The sequence below is a fragment of the Rana temporaria genome, chromosome 8, assembly GCF_905171775.1.
Source record: "Rana temporaria chromosome 8, aRanTem1.1, whole genome shotgun sequence".
Lineage (NCBI taxonomy): Eukaryota > Metazoa > Chordata > Amphibia > Anura > Ranidae > Rana > Rana temporaria.
The window spans coordinates 53651164-53671521 of record NC_053496.1 but is presented as its reverse complement, the minus strand read 5'-3'; the positions used below and the strand labels follow the sequence as shown (position 1 = coordinate 53671521).

The following is a 20358-nucleotide window of genomic DNA, read 5'->3' as shown; positions in this document are numbered from 1 at the left end:
TCAGGGCAGCGCGTAATCAAGATTTCAAAGTCTGGATCCGCCAGCTGCCTTGATTGATGCCAGTTTTAGCGAGCCGCTGAGATGGCCTCTCCCCACCCCTCCACGGCTCGGCACTTCAATGAGCGATGAGAAGTAGAGCAGAAACGTTGCTGACTGATAATCGGTCAGCATCGCTCTGCTTGGGGAGGAGTGCAAACCGAGCCATCGACGCTGTTTGGTGGCTCTGACAATGGGGGACAGAAGCAGCATCGGTCTGATGCTGCACCCACCAAGGTAATTATGATTAGGGGCAAAAAAATAACCCATACTTCTCTTTTAAGGTAAAAAAAACCTTGAGGCTGCTAGCGGTGTGGTTTTAACCCCTGCTAGCAGCCGAAAAAGGGTTAATACCGCCGGCAATGCACCTCTGCAGAGGCACATTGCCGGCGGTATTACTGCGGTTTGCCATTGATTTTAATTGGAAGGAGCGGTATAGGAGCTGAACTGAAGACTACAGGGCACAATTTTTTCAGGCGGTATAGCAGCGATATTTTTAGCGATAAACCACCTAAAAAGCGTGTCAGTGTGAAAAGCGCCTAAGGCTTTAGAACTTTTCCCATCTCCATAACATAGGACAGAAGTCTTAGTGCAGAAGTGAACCTGGGCAAGGTTGATAAGATAATTTTAAATAGTACTGCAGATCACACAAGGCAGAATTGGATTTTCTGGCAGGATCAACAGGTTCTTATTTTGCATGTATCAAACAAAAAACACTTTCTAACAAAATAGACCAACATTTTATCTGAGTAAAACAGAAGGGAGCTGACAAAATAAGTTCACTGACTAGTGTTCGATGCACTTTAATTTTTCTTTTAATGTGACCTTGTCATTTTCAGATACTTGATAGATGTAGATGGATGGCGACCCCTGCATTCAATTACCGGTAAGTGTTATTGAGATCCATGCTTTTTTCACCTCCATTGCGCGTCTCTTTCATGCCTAGAAAAACAAAGGAAGCTGTCAATGTTTTAGCTGCCAGCTGTACATGGGAATCTTATCAATTTTGCCATCCTTTACTTCCCCACTTGGTGGATCTTTGAACTGGAACAAGTGGTGCATATTAGGTGATATTAGGCAGGAGCGGTATACACACCGCTTCTTCGCCGCTCCAAAGATGCGCCTAGCAGGACTTTTTTACCGTCCTGCTAGCGCACCGCTCCGGTGTGAAAGCCCTTGGGGCTTTCACACTGGAGACACAGCGGTGGCTGTTTAAGGTCGGTTTTGCAGGCGCTATTTTTAGCGCAATAGCGCCTGCAAACTGCTCCACTGTGAAAGGGGTCTAAGAGTCAAAGGGCATGGTCAGTATATTTTGGGCAATATAAAAACAAAAAAATAATAATAATAATTTGTGTCTGTGTTTTTATTTTATTTATATATATATATATATATATATCTGTAATCTGGAGCAGGAGAATTTTATTTTGGGTTGTTCTTTGATGGTAGGTTATGGTAGTAACAAGAAACATACAGCTAAATAAAAAAAAAAAAATGTTATACTGTTTTGGGCCAGTTTTCATTTTGATTATTAAAACAATGTAGGAGATATCCATTCCCATTTACCAGCAAATGAAAGTCTGATTTTGTCCTGAAAAAAACAAGGTGTAATTCACCTGGATGCACAAAGTAGTTGTGATTAATATGTACAGTTTTACGAACGCATGTCAGAGTTGCAAAAGTGTGCTTAGGCATTTAACATTGTTTCAACCACTTTGCGTAAAAAACAATCAGCTGCACTGGCTAGAACTAGTTCTTGAAGGAGTCTTTGCCACATTTTCACAGCTCTTAGGCCTCGTACACACCAGCGGATCAGTCCGATGCCGGATTTTGGTCTGATGGCTGTACACACCATCAGACCAAAATCCCAGCGGAAAACAAACGCGGTGACGTGTCGCGGCGACGTGCGCGACCCTGGAAGGTCAATGCTTCCACGCATGCGTCGAATCACTTTGACGCATGCGAGGGCTTTCGGCATAGCGGACATGTACGGTGAGTCTGTACAGACGACCGAACATGTCCGACGGACAGGCTTACAGCGGACATGTTTCTTAGCATGCTAAGAAACATTTGTCCGCTGGAAACCTGTCCGATCCGCCGGACATTTGTCCGGTCGTGTGTACGGGGCCTGACTGTGAAGAAATCTTCCTGTATGAGGAGATTAAAAACCCTTTCCTCCAGACAAAGATCCTTTTGTAATGACCTACACTATATACACTATATGAACAACTTATGTATTTATACATGGCAATCATTTCCCCGTTAATTGCCTTTTCTCAGGAGAGAATAGCGTCAATTGAGCTAATCTTTTTTTCAGCTTCTCTCCTCCATGCCTCTTATCAGTTTGGTTGCCCTTTTCTGCATGTTTTCCAGTTCCCCCGATAATCTTTTTTTTGTGAACTAGTTTGTACAGGGGCAAAATGTGTGTCTCTGTTGTGTGTATATACCTCTTTTAATACAAAGAAGTGTCAGAGTTCAGAGTATGAATCATTATTCGCTACTCTTTAAATACGGTCTTAGCCTGTTTTCCTATCCAGTTAAAAATTGAATTTTTTTCTAAACCTATAAACTTTCAAATCAAATTTCGTATCAATGCTAACTAAGTTTAATCACTTCAGCCCCAGTAGGTTTTACCCCCTTAATGACCAGGCCATTTTTTATGATACGGCACTGCGTTACTTTTCACTGACAATTGCGTGGTCGTGTGATGTTCTACCCAAGTTTTTTCCTTCCCCACAATCTGCCACAATCTAAAGGAAACATTGCACGTCTGGCTGTGTCATTTGTTCACAGTGTTCTGTGTATGATAGAACTAGAAGTCCGGACTTTCTTTTGTAGTTCTCAATGAATTACCATCGCTGTGGTCAGGGCCGTCTTTAATATGGTTTGGGCCCAGGGCAAACATTTTTTTTGGGCCCCCCTCCAGCTTATTTTGGGCCTGGCTGGTTCACATGTATGTTTTAGCGGTCCTCATTTGTGCAGGTACAGCAGCCCATTGATTTGAATGGGCTGCCATGCCTTTGTTTCCTGCAGAAAAAGGTGCATTCAGCATTTTAAAAATACAGTTGCCTTGAAATCCATTCTGCTTTTGCACCATGCTACTTACCTGCAGTTCTTGCACACACAAACGCACTGTGTTTTTAAAAGCGTGACCTAAACATCTAAAAATGCAGCAAGTTTGACAGTGCGGGAACTGCAGATAAGTCACAGCAGACAGCAGAATGGACAGACAGTGCTGTATTTCAGTGCTTGATGGGCATAGGCGTGCCGTGTGCGCAGCCTATTACATGAGGCATGCGCTTTTCTTTGCAGGAAACGCAGGCATGGCGGCCCATTCAATGAATGGGCTGCTGTGCCTGCGCAAATGTGGGCCGCCAAAACACATACATGTGAACCAGCCAGGCCCAAAATAAGCCCATCAAGCAGTTAAATACAGACAGTAATGTCATCTGCTCTGAGGCTTTACTCAGCCTGGACTGCAGGTCTGGTCTGTTATTTAAAAAGTTCCTCTATTTTACACATGGCATGGCATGGGGTCCCATGGTGCTAAAGCAGAATGGACAGACGGTGCTGTGACCCCATGCCATGCCATGTGTAAAATAGAGGAACTTTTTAAAACACTGACCAGACCTGCAGTGAATCATCAAATATTATAAAGACTTTGGGCACACTCTACAGAAAACTTCAATTTACAATATAGATTAGCAAACAGTGACATACCTTGAGGAGCAGGACATGAAGAAGTCAGCCTCAGGAAGAGCAAACTGGGGATGTTATAAAATCACATTCTAATTCACTTTTATATGCAAGCAGCACCCAGTGGCAGGAAGGGAGAAGTGCGCATCTAAAGGGAAGCCAGGGGTGCTGTACATTTTAAAACACTGGGAAGGGAAGCAGTACTGTCACTGGCTGCGTGCCGCTGATGATTTTCAGCCTGATTTGTGGGCAGCACAGGGGCTTAACGGGAGGCAGGGCCGCCATCAGGAATTATGAGGCCACTTACACAGCTTCAGGCATGGGCCCCCTGGAGCAGAAAACCGGGATGGGGGGGTGCTGCCGCCTGAAATTAATAAAGCAGGGGGGGCTGCCGCAAATTTAGAAGCGGGGGGCCATTTACAAAAAAAGAAATAAAGAAATAAAGAAAAATATATATAAAAAAGGGGTGTAGCCATCCGGGGCCCTGGGGACCTCTGGGCCCTTTAATAAAAAGAAATAAAAAATATATATAAAAAATATATTTTAAAAAGGGGGTTGCCATCTGGGGACCTCTGGGCCCTTTAATATTTTTTTTTTAATAAAAATAAATTACAAAAAAAAGGGGGTTGCCATCCGGGACCTCTGGGCCCTTTAATAAAAAATATATATAAAGAAACATTTATATAAAAAAAAGGGGGGGTTGCCATCCAGGGCCCTGGGGACCTCTGGGCCCTTAAATAAAAAATAAATAAAAAAATATATAAACAAAAATAAAGAAATAAACATTTATAAAAAAAAATAAAGGGTGTTTGCCACATGGGGCCCTGGGGAACTCTGAGCCCTTTAATAAAAAAAAAATAATAAAATATATATATATATATATATATATATATATATATATATATATATATATATATATATATATATATATATATATATATATATATATATATATATATATAGAAAAAAAAGAACTAAAATATATAAAAAAAATGTTTTTTATAAAAAATAAGGGGGGTTGCCATCCGGGGCCCTGGGGACCCCTGGGTCCTATAATAATAATAATAAATATATATATATATATATATATATATATATATATAAAAATATTTTTTTTATAAAAAAAAGGGGGGTTGTCATCGGGGGCCCTGGGGAACTATGGGCCCCTGGAGACCCCCAGACCTCTAAAAAAAAAAAGTTGGCCCTTTAATAAAAAATAAAATAAAAATATATTAAAAAATTGTCCGTTTAATAAAAATATATACTTTTTTTTTTTTTAATTTAAAAATAAATAAAAAAGGGGGGGTTGCCATCTGGGGCCCTGGGGGCCTCCGGACCTCAAAAAAAAAAAAAAAAAAAAAAATTTTTTTTTTTTTTATTTTTTTTTTTTTTTTTTTTCTAAAGGGGGTTGCTTTGGGCCCCCAACAGTGACAGGGCCCAGGGCACCTGCCCCATTTGCCCTGCGGTAAAGACGGCCCTGGCTGTGGTAGTTAATTGATTCTTCCTGTCCGTGTGAAACCGCCTGGCCATACAATATACGGGGCAAACGGCTTCCACCGACAATTGTGGGAGACCTGCATGGCACCCACGATCCGCTGATTGCTGGTGCAATGCTTTCCAGGCTCCCAAAACTAAAGATCGTAAATGCACATTTTTTTTACTTGCAAAAAAAGTGCATTTATTATTGTTAAAAGGTGAACCTATCCTTTTACACATAGTGTTTTTGGCTGGAATTCCACTTTAACTACCACTTTAGCCACTTATGGGAAACTGTGTCAAATGCCATTCCCTTGTCTAAGTTTTTACTTCCTCATAAGTAGAGCTTGGATTTGTTTGATAACCTCTGTCTTTCATGAATCCATGCTGACTATTGCTTAAGATATTGTTTTCTAGAAAAACTCTTCTATGTGGTCTTTTTTTTTTTTTATCAACCTCTGCAGTTATTTTAAACTAACTGGGCTGTAGATACTTGGTGAAGACTTTTAGGTAGATTCAGGTAGATAGGATTAAACTTGCGGCAGCGTAGCTTAGCCTTTTTAGGTTACGCCGCCGTAAATTAGCTAGGCTAGTAATGATTCTAAATCAACTTACCTGCTAATCTACGGCGGCGTAGCCTAAAACGAGCGGGCGTAAGGGCGCCTAATTCAAATTGGTTGGAGGGGGGGCGTGTTGTATGGAAATGAGGCTTGACTTTACGTTTTTTGCTACTGCGCATGCGTCTGGCGCCTACATTTCCCAGTGCGCTTTGCGGCTAAGTACGCCGTACGGGCCTATTGACGTGGATGTAAACGACGTAAATCCCGATTCGCGGACGACTTGCGCAAACGACGTAAAAAATTCGAACCTCACGGCGGGAACGACGGCCATACTTTAACATTGTTATTCCACCTCATAGGTGGAATGACTTTAGGCCGCCTAAGGCCTTACGGAAACAACGTAATTCGACTGCGGCGGGCTGGCGTACGTTCGGGAATCGGCGTACAAGCTCATTTACATAATCTACGCCGGCCGCAATGGAAGCGCTACCTAGCGGCCATCCGAAAAATTGCAAGCTAAGATAGAACGGCGCAAGCCGTCCTATCTTAGCTTTGTTTAAGCGTATCTCTGTTTGAGCATATGCTTAAACATACGGCGGCGTGGATTCGGAGTTAGGTCGGCTTATCTACTGATAAGCCGGCCTAACTCTTTCTGAATCTACCTATTTAATCCCTTTTCAAATATAGGCACCACATTGGCGTTGGGTTATATTGTTGTGGGTGTAAATATTTTAGGTTCTATACTTGCTACTTTAGGGATAATATGGATTAGGAATTGTACACATGATTTTTTTATTTTATGTATTCTAGTAATTTTAGAAGGTCTTTGGGTTGATGTAGTTGGTGAAAAGTGATTTACCAATATGATTAGGAGATATGTTCTTTTATTAAATTATGTAAAAATGGTTCCCACAAAACTAATGCGAAATGTGTTTTTTAGCTTTTGCAAATTCCCGTGGGCATCCAATTGAAGGAGCAGTTTACATTGAGGATCTAATTAAAGGACCTATGCGAAGGTATGAACAATTTTCTCTGTATTTTCATTGTGTATAAAAGGAAATATACCCAACGTCTTTCTATAGACACATGGGGACATGTGAATAAGGCAGTGAATGTGACTTTCAGCAAACATTTTACTAGCGGTGAATTAATTACTGACATTAAAAAAACATGCACTAGTAATGAATGTTTGGTTTAATGTCAGATTAGGTGCTTTTTTATTGGACTGGACAGCAGCCATGTGAAAGGGACCTTGGATATGCTTTTATATAAATGATCTCATTCAGATATGCTACTTTGTATACACTTGCATGCCACTTTGTTAGTAACACCTGTTCAATTGCTTGGTAGCACAAATTGCTAATCAGCCAATCACATGGCAGAAACTCAACGCATTTAGGCATCTAGACGTGATGAAGACAACTTGCTGAAGTTCAAACTGAGCATCAGAAAGGGGATTTAAGTGACTTTGAACGTGACATGGTTGTTGGTGCCAGGCGGGTTGGTCTGAGGTATTTCAAAAACTGATCTACTGGGATTTTTACGCAATCCCTCGCTAGGGTTTACAGAGAATGGTCCATAAAAGAGAAAATATCCAGTGAGTGGCAGTTGTGTAAAAGAAAATGCCTTATTGATGTCAGAGAATGACAAATAACTACTTGTTACAACCAAGGCATGCAGAATACTATCTCAGAACGCAAAACACATCGAACCTTGAGGCAGATGGGCTACAGCAGAAGACCACATTGGGTGCCACTCCTGTCAGCTGGTGGTGGTGGTTTAATGGTGTGGGGGATATTCTCACACTGTGGGCCCCTTAGAACCAATTGATCATTGTTTAGACACGACAGCCTATCTGAGTATTGTTGTGGACCATGTCCGTCCCTTTATGACTACAGTGTACTCATCTTCTGATGGCTTCAGCAGGATAATGCACCATGTCACAAAGCTCAAATCATCTCACCATGGGTTTCTCGAACATAATGAGCTCACTGTAATGTAAATCAAAAAGATCAAATAAAAAAAAATCTGAATTGTTGGAGAATAAACCGCTGCCAGCACAGGTCAACAGATATCAACCCAAACAATATATTTAAACACAAAAGTGCAGCGCTTGCTATAATCAAACAAAAGATGTGTGTGATTTACAAATAGTGATACAAAATGGTCTATAGAGCAACTCCTATACGAGTAACAAATCTGCAGCAACTGTGTGTTGCCATCATGTTAACCGCTTAGCGACCAGCGCATGCCGATATACGTTGACACAATGGCGCAGGCAAATGGGTGTACATGTACATCCCTTTAAACTTGCCACCCAGCGCGCATGCCCGCCGCGTGCTTTGTCAGTGCACCCGTGGGTCCCGGGAACACTATGTTCCCAGGTGGCCCGCGATTGCGGTCAGCAAAAGCAGAACAGGGGGGATGCCTTTGTAAACAAGGCATTCCCCTGTTCTGCCTAGTGACATGTCAATTTGGATTTAAAACCACTTTAAGGTCTAAGTTTTAAAGGGGAAAGGGTGGCATATATTACAGGTGTTTTTTTAAAAATGAAGTTTTAACTTTTTTTAATCTTGAGTTTTTATACAAATTGAGTGCATCTAGATCTAGCTGAAACTCGGGCTAGGTTCACACCTGTGCGGGTGATTGCTACTGCGAGACCTCACCTGCTCCTGCAGCCACAGCCACCCGCACAGACAAACGTGCTACCGCTCAGGAGATGCCTGATGGCACCCCCACGCACTGGGGGTTTCCATGTAGGCAGCATTTTCATAAATGGAGAATAGACCTTTTCCCTGTGTTTTCAGGAGGCACAGCAGCTCATTCAAATAAATTGACTGCCGTGCCCGCAGAAAACGCAGCTCGCAGGGCCAGACAAATGTGAAGATGCCCTCCATATAGCTTTTTTGGGGGATGAAACGGCTACTAGAGTCTTTGCTGTACAACTACACTACTTTTTCATGCTCCAAGGTGTTTGTGGGCCGGGATCACAGCTCTCGGGGAGGGAATTATGCTTTAATTGGTGCCACGTAAAGTCACAGGGACTTTGAAAAGGTGCCTGCACTTCTTGTATGACTTTTGATGCAGCTTTGATCCATAGATTGTAAAGTTGCATCAAAATGGCACTGGAGCTTTGGAGATGCATTAAGGTGAAAAAACTTCTGACACTGTCCATCCCCTAGCCCCCCTGTTTTACTCACCTGAGCCCGTTCGTTCCCTCGTGGAGACGTGCTTTTCCTCTCTGCCCGTTGTCTCTGCTCTTGATTTGTTAGATTGATAGCAGTGCAGTCATTGGCTCCCGCTGCTGTCAATCACATCCAATGATGCGGGGGGGGTGGGCCAGAGTCCCTCTTTCTGTGTGAATACGCGCAGAAGCAGGACTTGGGAGTGCGCCCGCACGGGTGTCCACCAAGGAGAACGCTTTTCCAACCTGGACACCTGTTTCGGGGAGCAGCTACTAGCGCTGCCGGGCGACGAGGACGATCAGGGCCACTCTGCAAAACATACTGCACAGTGGAGGTAAGTATGACATGTTTTGTTTATTTTTTTTAAACAAGGGTTTACAATCCCTTTAAGCAGAGTTGTCTGTATTTCAGCTTTGAATAAATAAGGGACCAGGGATTTATTTTTATAATGCAATTTTGACTTTGTTTCTAATTTTTTGATTAGCTACATTTTATATATAAAAACAAATTGTTTTTACTAATTTTCTGTTTTTTCCCTAGCAATGTTGGCATAGATCTGCCTCCAACGGAAGAAGAGCAAAGAGCTCTGAATAGTGGTGGAGATCTACTAAGGTAGGAATTTACTGCAGGTGGCCTGTAGAGCAGGAAAGTCCAGGAAGTTGATGTGCAGATCAGGGATCCAAAAATCTGAGGAAAGCATCAGTTTCAGAGCAGATGAGAGAGAGAGAGAGAGAGAGAGACGAAAGATAAAAGAAAGATGATGGGTGCAAAGTACACATGTATTGAAGTGCACACAATCTGAAATTGGGGATGGGCAATAAAACAAATGGTGACACTTGGCACACCTGTTTCATGCACCTGACATGTATTTCATGTAAACTGAAGGCTTGTTTGGGTTTTAGCATCACATAACTTCCTAAAGAGCAACAATTGAAGAAAGATGAAATACACATTTCCACCAAAATCACTAGCCTATATAATAATCATTCATACTACACACCGTGCCCCTGATCATCAACAATCTATACTTTGAATGAATTTTGAATTGACGCTATTGATTTTAGTGGAAGCGTGTGAGATTCCATTTCCTCGTCTACTTTTACTGTTTATGATGAAATGCTGATACTGCACCAGTCCCTGCACCTAGCAGGGGGAATTTAGGCATTAGAAAAATATGTATGTCAAATTTAGTATTTATCCAGGTGTCTACAGGATACGAGAACTAATTAACAGGTGTGTTGCTTTGTTTTTAGTACTTGCTTGATTTGACTTCATTTCCTGAAGATGCATGTCTTGGTACTGTACAGGGACATTATGTTGTAAAATCAACAACCAGTAAATAAAACTGCAGATTTGTTGCATGCATTAAATATACTTGGGTTAAAGCGAGAGGTAATTTTTTTGGTGGAAGTCCTAACCCCCCCCCCCCTTTTTTTTTAAGGTGGGAGTTGGTACCTAGTTTTGACAGGTATTCGGCACCCACTTCCGCCGTGCTGCCTAGTTGGCTCCCCCCCCTCCTTGCAATCTTCTGGGACACAACACAGGCTCCAGAAGATTGCTCAGCCATTAAGGACAGTGCCAGGCGACTTGCGCATTTGCAGTGCGTACTGGGCTATGAAGCTGCAAGCTGTCACAGCCAGATGCCCACACTTGCAATGTCGGTGCAGCGGAGAGGAGAGAGAGCGAACCAAGGCTTCGGGCTGCCGCACCGCTGGACCCTGAGACGGGCGAGTGTGTGTTAAAAGTCAGCAGCTACACTTTTTGTAGCTGCTGACCTGTAATAAACTGAAAAAACGAGTGGAACTACACTTTAAGATAGTAAAGGGGCATTTTTTTTATTTTCTAAAGTGTTACAATTTATAAAACTAAACTAAAGTATAATGTGTCTTGCAGAGATGAACAAGGAAATGACTTTGGAGATTTTGATGCTCGTGATAGGCGGCCTATGCCACCAATGAGATCCGATGACTGCCTTGATGATTTTGATGCGAGGGGAGCAAGGGTTGCCCCTAGAAATATACTAGGTGATCACGATCTTCGATTACCTTCGCTTGAGCCTCAGAACACACATTACATAGGGGATATGGAAGAGCCTATGTATCCTCCTGAGAGGTTAAGAAGACCTGGAGATTTCCATCCAGATATGGAAAGCTTCCATGACCCTACACCAAGGCCACTCATGAGCATTCCAGCTCGTGCACCAAGAGAGATGGAACAACCTTTTGAAGACCCTGGGATGTTAAATGAAGGCATGGATTATGATATGAGATCAAGGGGTCGCCCAATGCATGCCATGCAATCACAAGACTTTTCTTCAGATATGCAATATGATGATCCTTCCGCTCACCCGTTACAAATGTTTCCACACAATAAAATGAATAATCCTGCCTTTGAAGAAGAAGGAGAAGAAGAAGAAGCTGAGCACATAATGAATAGTGAATTACCTTATAGAGAGGGTTTTATTGGCAATGAAACCCCCAGGTTTGACCCGAGAGGTAGAGGAGCGATGAGAGGTTCCTTCCGAGGTCCTGTAAATGAAAGGATGCAGCCAAGAATTGCAAGACCAATGGGAGGACCCATGGGAGAAAGAATGAACCCTAGAGATTCAAGGCTTATGGCAGGACCTGCAAGTGAAGACCTGCATCCATTCATGGATGAAACTATGAATGAAAGAATGTATCCAAGAGAAGGTTCTATGAATGAACACATTCCACGAAGAAATACAAGGCCCATGAATCCACAGATGGGTGAAAGGGGACATCCAAGAGAAGCAGCCTATATGGAAGATACTCCATACATAGAGGATTCTATGAATGACCAATTGAACATAAGAAATGCCAGAGCAAGTAAAGGCTTCATGAATGAAAAGTTACACCCACAAGCAATACGGAGCATGGAAGGGCCAATGAATGAAAGGATGCCTCAAAGAGGTTTCCGGGGCATGCAAGGTCCGATGAAAAACAGGGCACAGCTCATGAAAGGCCCATTATCTGAAAGAATACATCCAAACCCTGCACAGCTCGTGGACTATTCCATGAATGAAAGGATGGACCCAAGACCAGGACAAAATATGGAAGATCCTGGATATGAAGAGATGCAGCTAAATGACCCAAGAGCAATGGGTGGTCCCATGAATGCTCGGATGCCCCAGAGGGGTGCACGTTCTGGGCCAAACTCCATGGGTGACCGAGGGTATCCAGGAGGTACAAAAGCAATGGATGGCTCTAATAATGATCACATGTACCCAAGAGATGGTGGAGATGGCATGTACCCTAGACCTACACGCCCCACTGAAAACCCTATGAATCGGCCATACCCAACTGGTGCTCGGGCCACAGATGGCTCCATGAATGAATGGATGCCACAGGGTAATGCAAGAGCCATGGAAAGGCCTGTAAATGAACGGATGCATCCAGTGCCAACAAGAGGACCAAGACCAATGGATGGATCAATGCATGAGGATTTTGCAAGGTATGATTATACTCCTTTTTTATTTTAATTTTTTTTAGGGAACAATTTGACTAAAACTTTATTTAGATCTGAACTCCAGGCAAATATAGACACAAATTAATGCAACACTGTACACGAATAGGATCACTTGTGTTTTTTTTTTAATGCAAGCAATGTTTGAGTTGGGATCAGCCAGCTTCCCTTGCGTGCAATGTAGGGTCGAAAGCAGAATAAAGCTCTCCTTAACCACTTCAGCCCCGGACCATTTTGCAGGTCAATGACCGGGCCACTCTTTGCGATTCGGCACTGCGTCGCTTTAACTGACAATTGCACGGTCGTACGATGTGGCTCCCAAACAAAATCGGCGTCCTTTTTTTCCCACAAATAGAGCTTTTTTTTTTCTTTGTGGTATTTGATCACCTCCTGCGGTTTTTATTTTTTTGCGCTATAAACAAAAATAAAGGGACAATTTTGAAAAAAATGAATATTTCTTTTTGCGGTAATAAATATTCCCCCCAAAAAATAAAAAAACTTTTTTTCCCTCAGTTTAGGCCGATACATATTCTTCTACATTTTTTTCGTCAAAAAATAATAAGCAATAAGCGTTTGATTGGTTTGCACAAAATGTATAGCGTCTACAAAATAGGGGATAGTTTTATGGCATTTTTATAATTTTTTTTTTTTTTTACTAGTAATGGCGGCGATCTGCAATTTTTATCGGTACTGCGACCTTATGGCAGACACTTTTGACAAATTTTTGGGACCATTGGCATTTTTATAGCAATCAGTGCTATAAAAATGCATTGATTACTGTAAAAATGTCACTGGTAGGGAAGGTGTTCACATTAGGGGACGAAGAAGGGGGTAATTATGTTCTCTAGGTGTGTTCTAACTGAAGGGGGGGGGGTGTCACTGACTAGGGGAAATTAGATCGTTCATACATTATATGAAAATGCAATCAGTCATTTCTCCCCCTGACAGGACTGGGAGCTGTGTGTTTACACACACAGCTCCCGGTTCTCGCTCTGTAACTGGCATGCGCGTCGGCACCAGGGGCGAGCGCGCGCCCCTAGTGGCTGAAATGCAAAATCACATAATATTACCGGATTTTGCGCAGCTGAGCCGACCTGCCCCCGTAAAACTGCGGCGGCTGATCGGCAAGAGGTTAACCGCTTCCCACCTGCCCAACGTCATATGATGTCAAATTTGAGTGGTGATATCTGAATGATGCCTGCAGTATTCAGATATCATCTTTGTCAGACGGCGATTCCCTTCGCCATAAGAACAATCATAGCGGCGAGGTAATGGGGCGCAAAGTCTCTCTGACCTCACGCCCAGCCTCTGCATTTGAAAAAATGCTGCCGACTCGACTGGAAAGCCAGGATCCCCCCCCCCTTTTTTTTTTTATTATTATTATTTCAGTCTTCCCAGCCTAGAGGTGAGATGTGGGGACTTATTGACTCCAGATCTTACTGTAAAGAGGACCTGTCACGCACTATTCATATTACAAGGGATATTTACATTCCTTGTAATAGGAAAGTGATTATTATTTTTTTAAAGAGAGCATCTAACTAGAAAAATAAAAGTTAAATTAACCATACAAAAAAAACTGCACCTGTCCACATCGCGCCCACATACGTACATTTTTCTTATTTTTATTTTTACACTGTTCTTAAAAAAAAAAAAATAATTTGTGTCCACTTTTATTCCTATTACAAGGGATCCCTTGTAATAGAAAAAAAGCATGACAGGACCTCTTTAAATATGAGAACTGGGGTCAAAAAGACCTCGGATCTCATATTTACACTACACTAAAAAGCAATAAAAGTGATCTTGCTGTGAATCCGCTGCTGTGACCACTTTTATCTTAAAGCGGACCGATTTAGCTGAAAAGGCAGCAGGACCTTCATAAGGAACACTTTTATTGGCACTTTGATTTTAGCAAGAGTAGCTCTAGGCTGTTGGTTGAAAAAAGTTCTGCCTTTTAAGCTAGCCACACATTCTACAGCTCATGGGACCAAAAAAGAAATCGCATCGATTCTCCCAGCTTGGATAAAGAAATTTCTCTTGCTAGCTATTGCATTCTGATAGTCGGCATTCAAGGCTTTCAGAATACCTGAACAGTGACTGCACGTGATTGGATGCAGTTACTGTTCAACTGACAGGGCCACCCAAGGACCAAACTTCGGCCAGTTCAGAAATGTATGCAGTGTATGGAAGACTTTCCCCTTAAAAGGGCAGTTCCCCAATCCCCTTTCGCCTCTCGTCTTCTGCTTTTGACTACGGGTACATGTGACTGTGTAGACTAGAGAAAGACACCTGAAACAGGAAGTTTCTGAGCGAGGATGTTTCTTGGCAGGATTATTCAATATTTCGACAAGGAATTCCAAATTATTTCGTAATACATGTAAACATTAATATGAGAATTAATAATTGATTAACCACTTAAGGACCGCCTCCTGCACATATACGTCGGCAGAATGGCACGGCTGGGCACATGTATGTACAGATACGTCCTGTACTAGTACCCAGCCGTGGATTGCGGGCGCGCGACCCGATCCAAAGCTCCATGATCGGGACCCCGCAGACCCGATCGCCGCTGGAGTCCCGCGATCGGTCCCGGGAGCTGAAGAAAGGGGAGAGCCGTGTGTAAACACGGCTTCCCCGTTCTTCACTGTAGCAGCAGCATCGATGGTGTCATCCCATTTATAGGGGGACACAATCGATGACGTCACACCTACAGCCACACCCCCCTACAGTTGTAAACACACTTCAGGTCACACATAACCCCATCAGCGCCCCCTGTGGTTAACTCCCAAACTGCAACTGTCATTTTCACATTAAACAATGCATTTTAAATGCATTTTTTGCTGTGGAAATGACAATGGTCCCAAAAATGTGTCAAAATTGTCCGAAGTGTCCGCCATAATGTCGCAGTCACGAAAAAAATCGCTGATCGCCGCCATAAGTAGTAAAAAAATTTTTTTTATAAAAATGCAATAAAACTATCCCCTATTTTGTAAACGCTATACATTTTGCGCAAACAATCGATAAATGCTTATTGCGATTTTTTTTTTTTTTTACCAAAAATAAGTAGGATACGTATCGGCCTAAACTGAGGAAATGTTTTCTTTTATATATATTTTTGGGGGTTATTTATTATAGTAAAAAATATTGCATTTTTTTCAAAATTGTCGCTTTATTTTTGTTTATAGCGCAAAAAATAAAAACCGCAGAGGTGATCAAATACCACCAAAAGAAAGCTCTATTTGTGGGGAAAAAAAGGACGCCAATTTTGTTTGGGAGCCACATCGCACGACCGTGCAATTGTCTGTTAAAGCGACGTAGTGCCGAATCGCAAAACCTGGCCGGGTCCTTTAGCTGCATTTTGGTCCGGGTCTTAAGTGGTTAAAGAGGAATTTCAGTCTGTGGGGGAAATGGTCCTGCTGATTTCTGGGACATGTACCTCCCAGAAGGCATGGGGGGGGGGGGGGGAATGAGGGGCTGGAAGTTTTAAAGATCGCTGCACAACGGTGTGATGATATTACATCTTGCGGTGACCCCCCCCCTTCCAAAAGGTGCCAAATGTGGCAGCGGAGGGGGAAAGAAGCAAACAAGCGTAGCTTCCCCTTTTGGGTGAAGCTCCGCTTTAACAAACACTGCAAGTCTCCCCTATACCCCTCTGTTAAATATACAATGATGGCTCTGGACTTCGTTTCTAATCCCTGCCAAGTAATCTCACCCTGTTCAATAAAAATTGCCCCCTTTATCACTCATTGGGCTCATCGCCCTGCTCAGAGCTGGAGAACTGTTAGGCCTCGTACACACGACCGAACATGTCTGCTGAAACTGGTCCACGGATCAGTTTCAGCGGACATGTTCCGTCGTGTGTACGTCCGACCGGACAATTTTCTGGCGGATCGGACAGGTTTCCAGCGGACAAATGTTTCTTAGCATGCTAAGAAACATGTCCGCTGGAAGCCTGTCCGTCGGACATGTTCGGTCGTCTGTACGACTTACCGGACATGTCCGCTCGGCCGAAAGCCCTTGCATGCGTCGAAGTGATTCGACGCATGCGTAGAAGCATTGACCTTCCAGGGTCGCGCACGTCGCCGCGACGGCGCGGTGACGTCTCCGCATATCCTGTCTGCGGGGATTTTGGTTTGATGGTGTGTACAACCATCAGACCAAATTCCGGCAGCGGACATGTCCGATGAAAACGGTCTGGCGGACCGTTTTCATCGGACAGTCCGTCCGTGTGTACGAGGCCTAACAGGAAAAAAGTCCTGGTCGTATCCTTAAAGGGGTTGTAAAGGGTCGTTTTTTATTTTCTAAATATGTTCCTTTAAGCTAGTGCATTGTTGGTTCACTTGCCTTTTCCTTCGATTTCCCTTCTAAATGTTTTTTTTTTCTTTGTCTGAATTTCTCACTTCCTGTTCCTCAGTAAGCTGTTCTGGCTGACTAAACCCCAGCCAGAACGGCTCGGTGATGGTGTGAAGTTTACTGAGGAGAAACGGGAAGTGAGAAATTTAGACAAAGAAAATAAACATTTAGAAGGTAAATCGAAGGAACAGGTAAGTGCACTATCAATGCACTAGCTTAAAGGAACCTATTTAGAAAATAAAAAACAAACCTTTACAACCCCTTTAACCTCATACAAATGTGTGCAGCTCTCCCCATTCAATCCCATAGGCGAGTCCCTGAATGGCTGGGCCTGCAATGGGGAAGTGGTTTTTATATACTTGTTCTAGCTACTCATCACATTAAAATATCTGGTCAACGTGGGAAAAATATTTCTCTCCATACAGGTTTCTTTGAATGTGTACAATTTTTAATTAAATAACTAACTAGTATTTTTGATTTATTTCAGACCATATGAGGCGAGGAATATTAATCCTTCAGAAGAATCGATCCGGCCACCCAACAGGTTTGCGCCATATCCCCCCAAGAAGCCATTAGAAGCCCCGGAGTTAAGAGGACCACATAATATGGCGCCTCCTGCTCATCCCCTTGGTATGCCCGAGATGGGTGGCCAGTTCCCACCACAAAGAAGAAGCAGATTTCATTACTGAGACGCTTGTGTTAAAGAAAAAAATCCCTTTAAAATTGTAATAGTAGATTTTGTTGTACACACTGTCAAGTGAGTTGTCATAGGCAGTGTATTGTTGCAATGACTTTATCTTTTACCAAACAGAACTTTTTGTTTTATTAAAGGTGTTCGAGTACAAGTAGATTCAATATAGACACAGCCTGCTTTTTGTCTGACAGTCATTTTATGTGGTGGATATTTTTCAGTTGTTCAGTGTGTTTAAATTGGCTAAGCCATTTGATATATATGTGAGGCTTCCACAGTCTTTGGTTCCCTCACTACTGTGGACCTAAACGTTTTTTGCTTTGTTACACCCTTAAACGTGTATGCTGGGACTATGTTTTTTAGCAGCTAGAGAGCTGTTGGGAAAGCTGGTAAAAAGCAAATTAGAACAAGTATTAAAAAAATAACCAATACAATTTAGAATGCAGTTCGCAGTTATTGTGACTTCATTCATGAAGAGCAACAATTCATTCCTAGTATTCACTCACACATCAAAAGCCTATATTAATTTTACAACTGTGCAGTGAGACAGTTTAACCCTGGTAATGAGGAAGCAATCGGGACGACTTCTCCACCAGGGGAATTAAATCCAGTCCATTTAGCGTCGGTGTTAAAACGAACGAAGAACTGAAATATACATATTCTTAGCCAGTTTTCTGTCATGCTAATCCAATGGCTATAACTTAACAGGTCATCAACAAGCATACAGACCAGGAGTTCTGTTTTCTTTTCTTTGTGCTTCTGGGCCAGTGACTCAAATTATTAAAGTCATACAGCCAGGCAACTTGCCTCTGCTTCCCTGCTACTCCAGTCTATCTTTGGGAGCAAAAAAAAATACCCATTAATTTCAGATATACATGAACATATTACTCACTTCTTGTCCTATGTAGCAACACTGGTGATTGGCCTGTGTAAGCACTTACTCAAGATGTAACTAGGGCTTGGGACTTATTTTCCTCGATCCTTGGAGCTGAGTGGAGTATGGGGGGGGGCGTTTCCAAGGGAAAGTGCTAATGAGGAGGACAGCAGTAAGATTAACTGGTTGATTTTGCCCTGAGCAAAGTACAAATTCACTATATTGTTGATTCATTGAAATGAATGGGGTATCAATATATGCGCCCTGCTGATAACCCACCACTGCGCCTGTCTGGAAAGGATAAATGAGCGAATCTAGCTGCTGTTTAAAAAATATAAATGGAAAGAAAAATAAGTACCTAATCCCGTACACCAAGTGTCTGTGAATTTGTACCGACACTTGGTGTACGGGATTAGGTACTTATTTTTCTTTCCATTGTTGATTCATTGGCGAATAACATTTCTGATGCAGGAAAGCGAAATACCCTGAAAATTGCTTTTAAAAGTGCATTTTTTACTGTTGTCTGTCAATGGACAAACTGTTCAACAATTAATGTAAATGTTGCCGCTCAAAATTGGCCATATATTGAAAAATGAAACCGTCCAGCAAATTGTGTGACTAAAACAATTTGTGTATTCTGCGGATAGTATAGAAAATAAAAGTAAAGTTGTAATAACTAAATGGGATAGGCTATCAAGTCCTATGCTGGGCTACATATCTATCGGCTTAATGTGCTGTTTCTGGAAGCAGGTACAAACATGAAGTAAATTGACGTTCTCATTCTCTGGAGCAGGGATCTCCACACTACGGCCCTTTAGCTGTTGCAGAACTGCACGCCCTTTGAGGCATTGTAAAATTCTGACATTCACAGATATGGCTAGGCATGATGGGAATTTGTATTTCCTGAACAACTGGAGGGCCATAATTTGGAGACCCCTGCTTTAGAGGCAATGGACTGAAGCTTCCTTCTTACAAAATGTGAAATGCATTACTTTATCTCAGTTTAAAAACAATAAGGACCAAAATCTGGCATTTCTTTAATATGTAAGACGATGTGCTTTTCATCAAAGTGAAGTTGTGATAGTAAATAATGTTGGTAGCTAAGAGCGCTCAACTCCAGCCCAATGTCAGTTCCATTATGTCTCTACTTGTGTCATCCTTAAAAGTATGGTTGGTCTGTTTTTCTATATTTTTACCCTTAAAGGCTTGTGTAGGTTTCACCAAATAAACATAAAACATTGTTGAAGGTATTAAATTATATCCTACATCATCAAATCAGAATCATCAGATTAGAAAACATGAAAGTATTGGAAAATAAAGTCTGATCAGTAGGTAAAATGTTGAGTTCCAACACTCCAGCCATAGAAAGTATTGAGTGGTTTGGAGCATTTTACATAGTATCAAGGTGAATAAAACTTCTTTGTCCTTTTTAGATTCTGTCACTATCTTAAACATCCCTAAAATGGTTGCCATCACCTACCTTCCTTTCCACAAATCCAACTCTTTGCATGGTTTTTAGATTGGCTTCATACAAGATTGTCCAATGACTGGTTAGGAGCTTCAGGACTCAATGGGAAACTACCTTTTATATATGGATAGAACGAAAGGTAGTGACAATTGGCTGTTGCTGATATGCCTAATGTCTCACCTAATGTACATGGCCATTAAATATCCACACTATTTGACCAAACGTATGTGGACACCTCGCCGAAATATTAAGTTAATTTGCACAAATCCATGCCCAAAAAAACATGGTTGGACCAGTTTGGTGTAGTGGAATGTGAACGGCCAGCATAGAGGGCTAACCTCCTGTTATAACCACCGATAATCTACCTTAGCCTGATGGTTCCCGTCGGCAGACATGCTCCCATTTCTGGGTTTACAGCCCTATGCTTTCCAGTACTAAATGAAGGCACATCCTCCCCCCAGTATTGTGACCGTGTCTACAGGAATGGTCTTTTAGTTTTAACCCTTTGCTATGCAGATTAGTTTTTTTACTTCTCAACTTTT

At 42.2% G+C, this 20358-nt stretch overlaps 1 protein-coding gene across 1 annotated transcript in view; it reads left to right on the top strand.

The window, feature by feature from the left end:
• LOC120946950 overlaps positions 1 to 17642 on the top strand; it is a 54245-nt gene extending 36603 nt beyond the window's left edge. The window contains exons 6-10 of the mRNA XM_040361810.1: positions 876 to 922; positions 6706 to 6781; positions 9491 to 9562; positions 10844 to 12421; positions 17271 to 17642. Coding sequence (XP_040217744.1) covers positions 876 to 922; positions 6706 to 6781; positions 9491 to 9562; positions 10844 to 12421; positions 17271 to 17472 — 1975 coding nt within the window. The 3' untranslated portion in view covers positions 17473 to 17642. The remainder of the gene's footprint in view (positions 1 to 875; positions 923 to 6705; positions 6782 to 9490; positions 9563 to 10843; positions 12422 to 17270) is intronic.
• The last annotated feature ends 2716 nt before the right edge of the window (positions 17643 to 20358 follow it).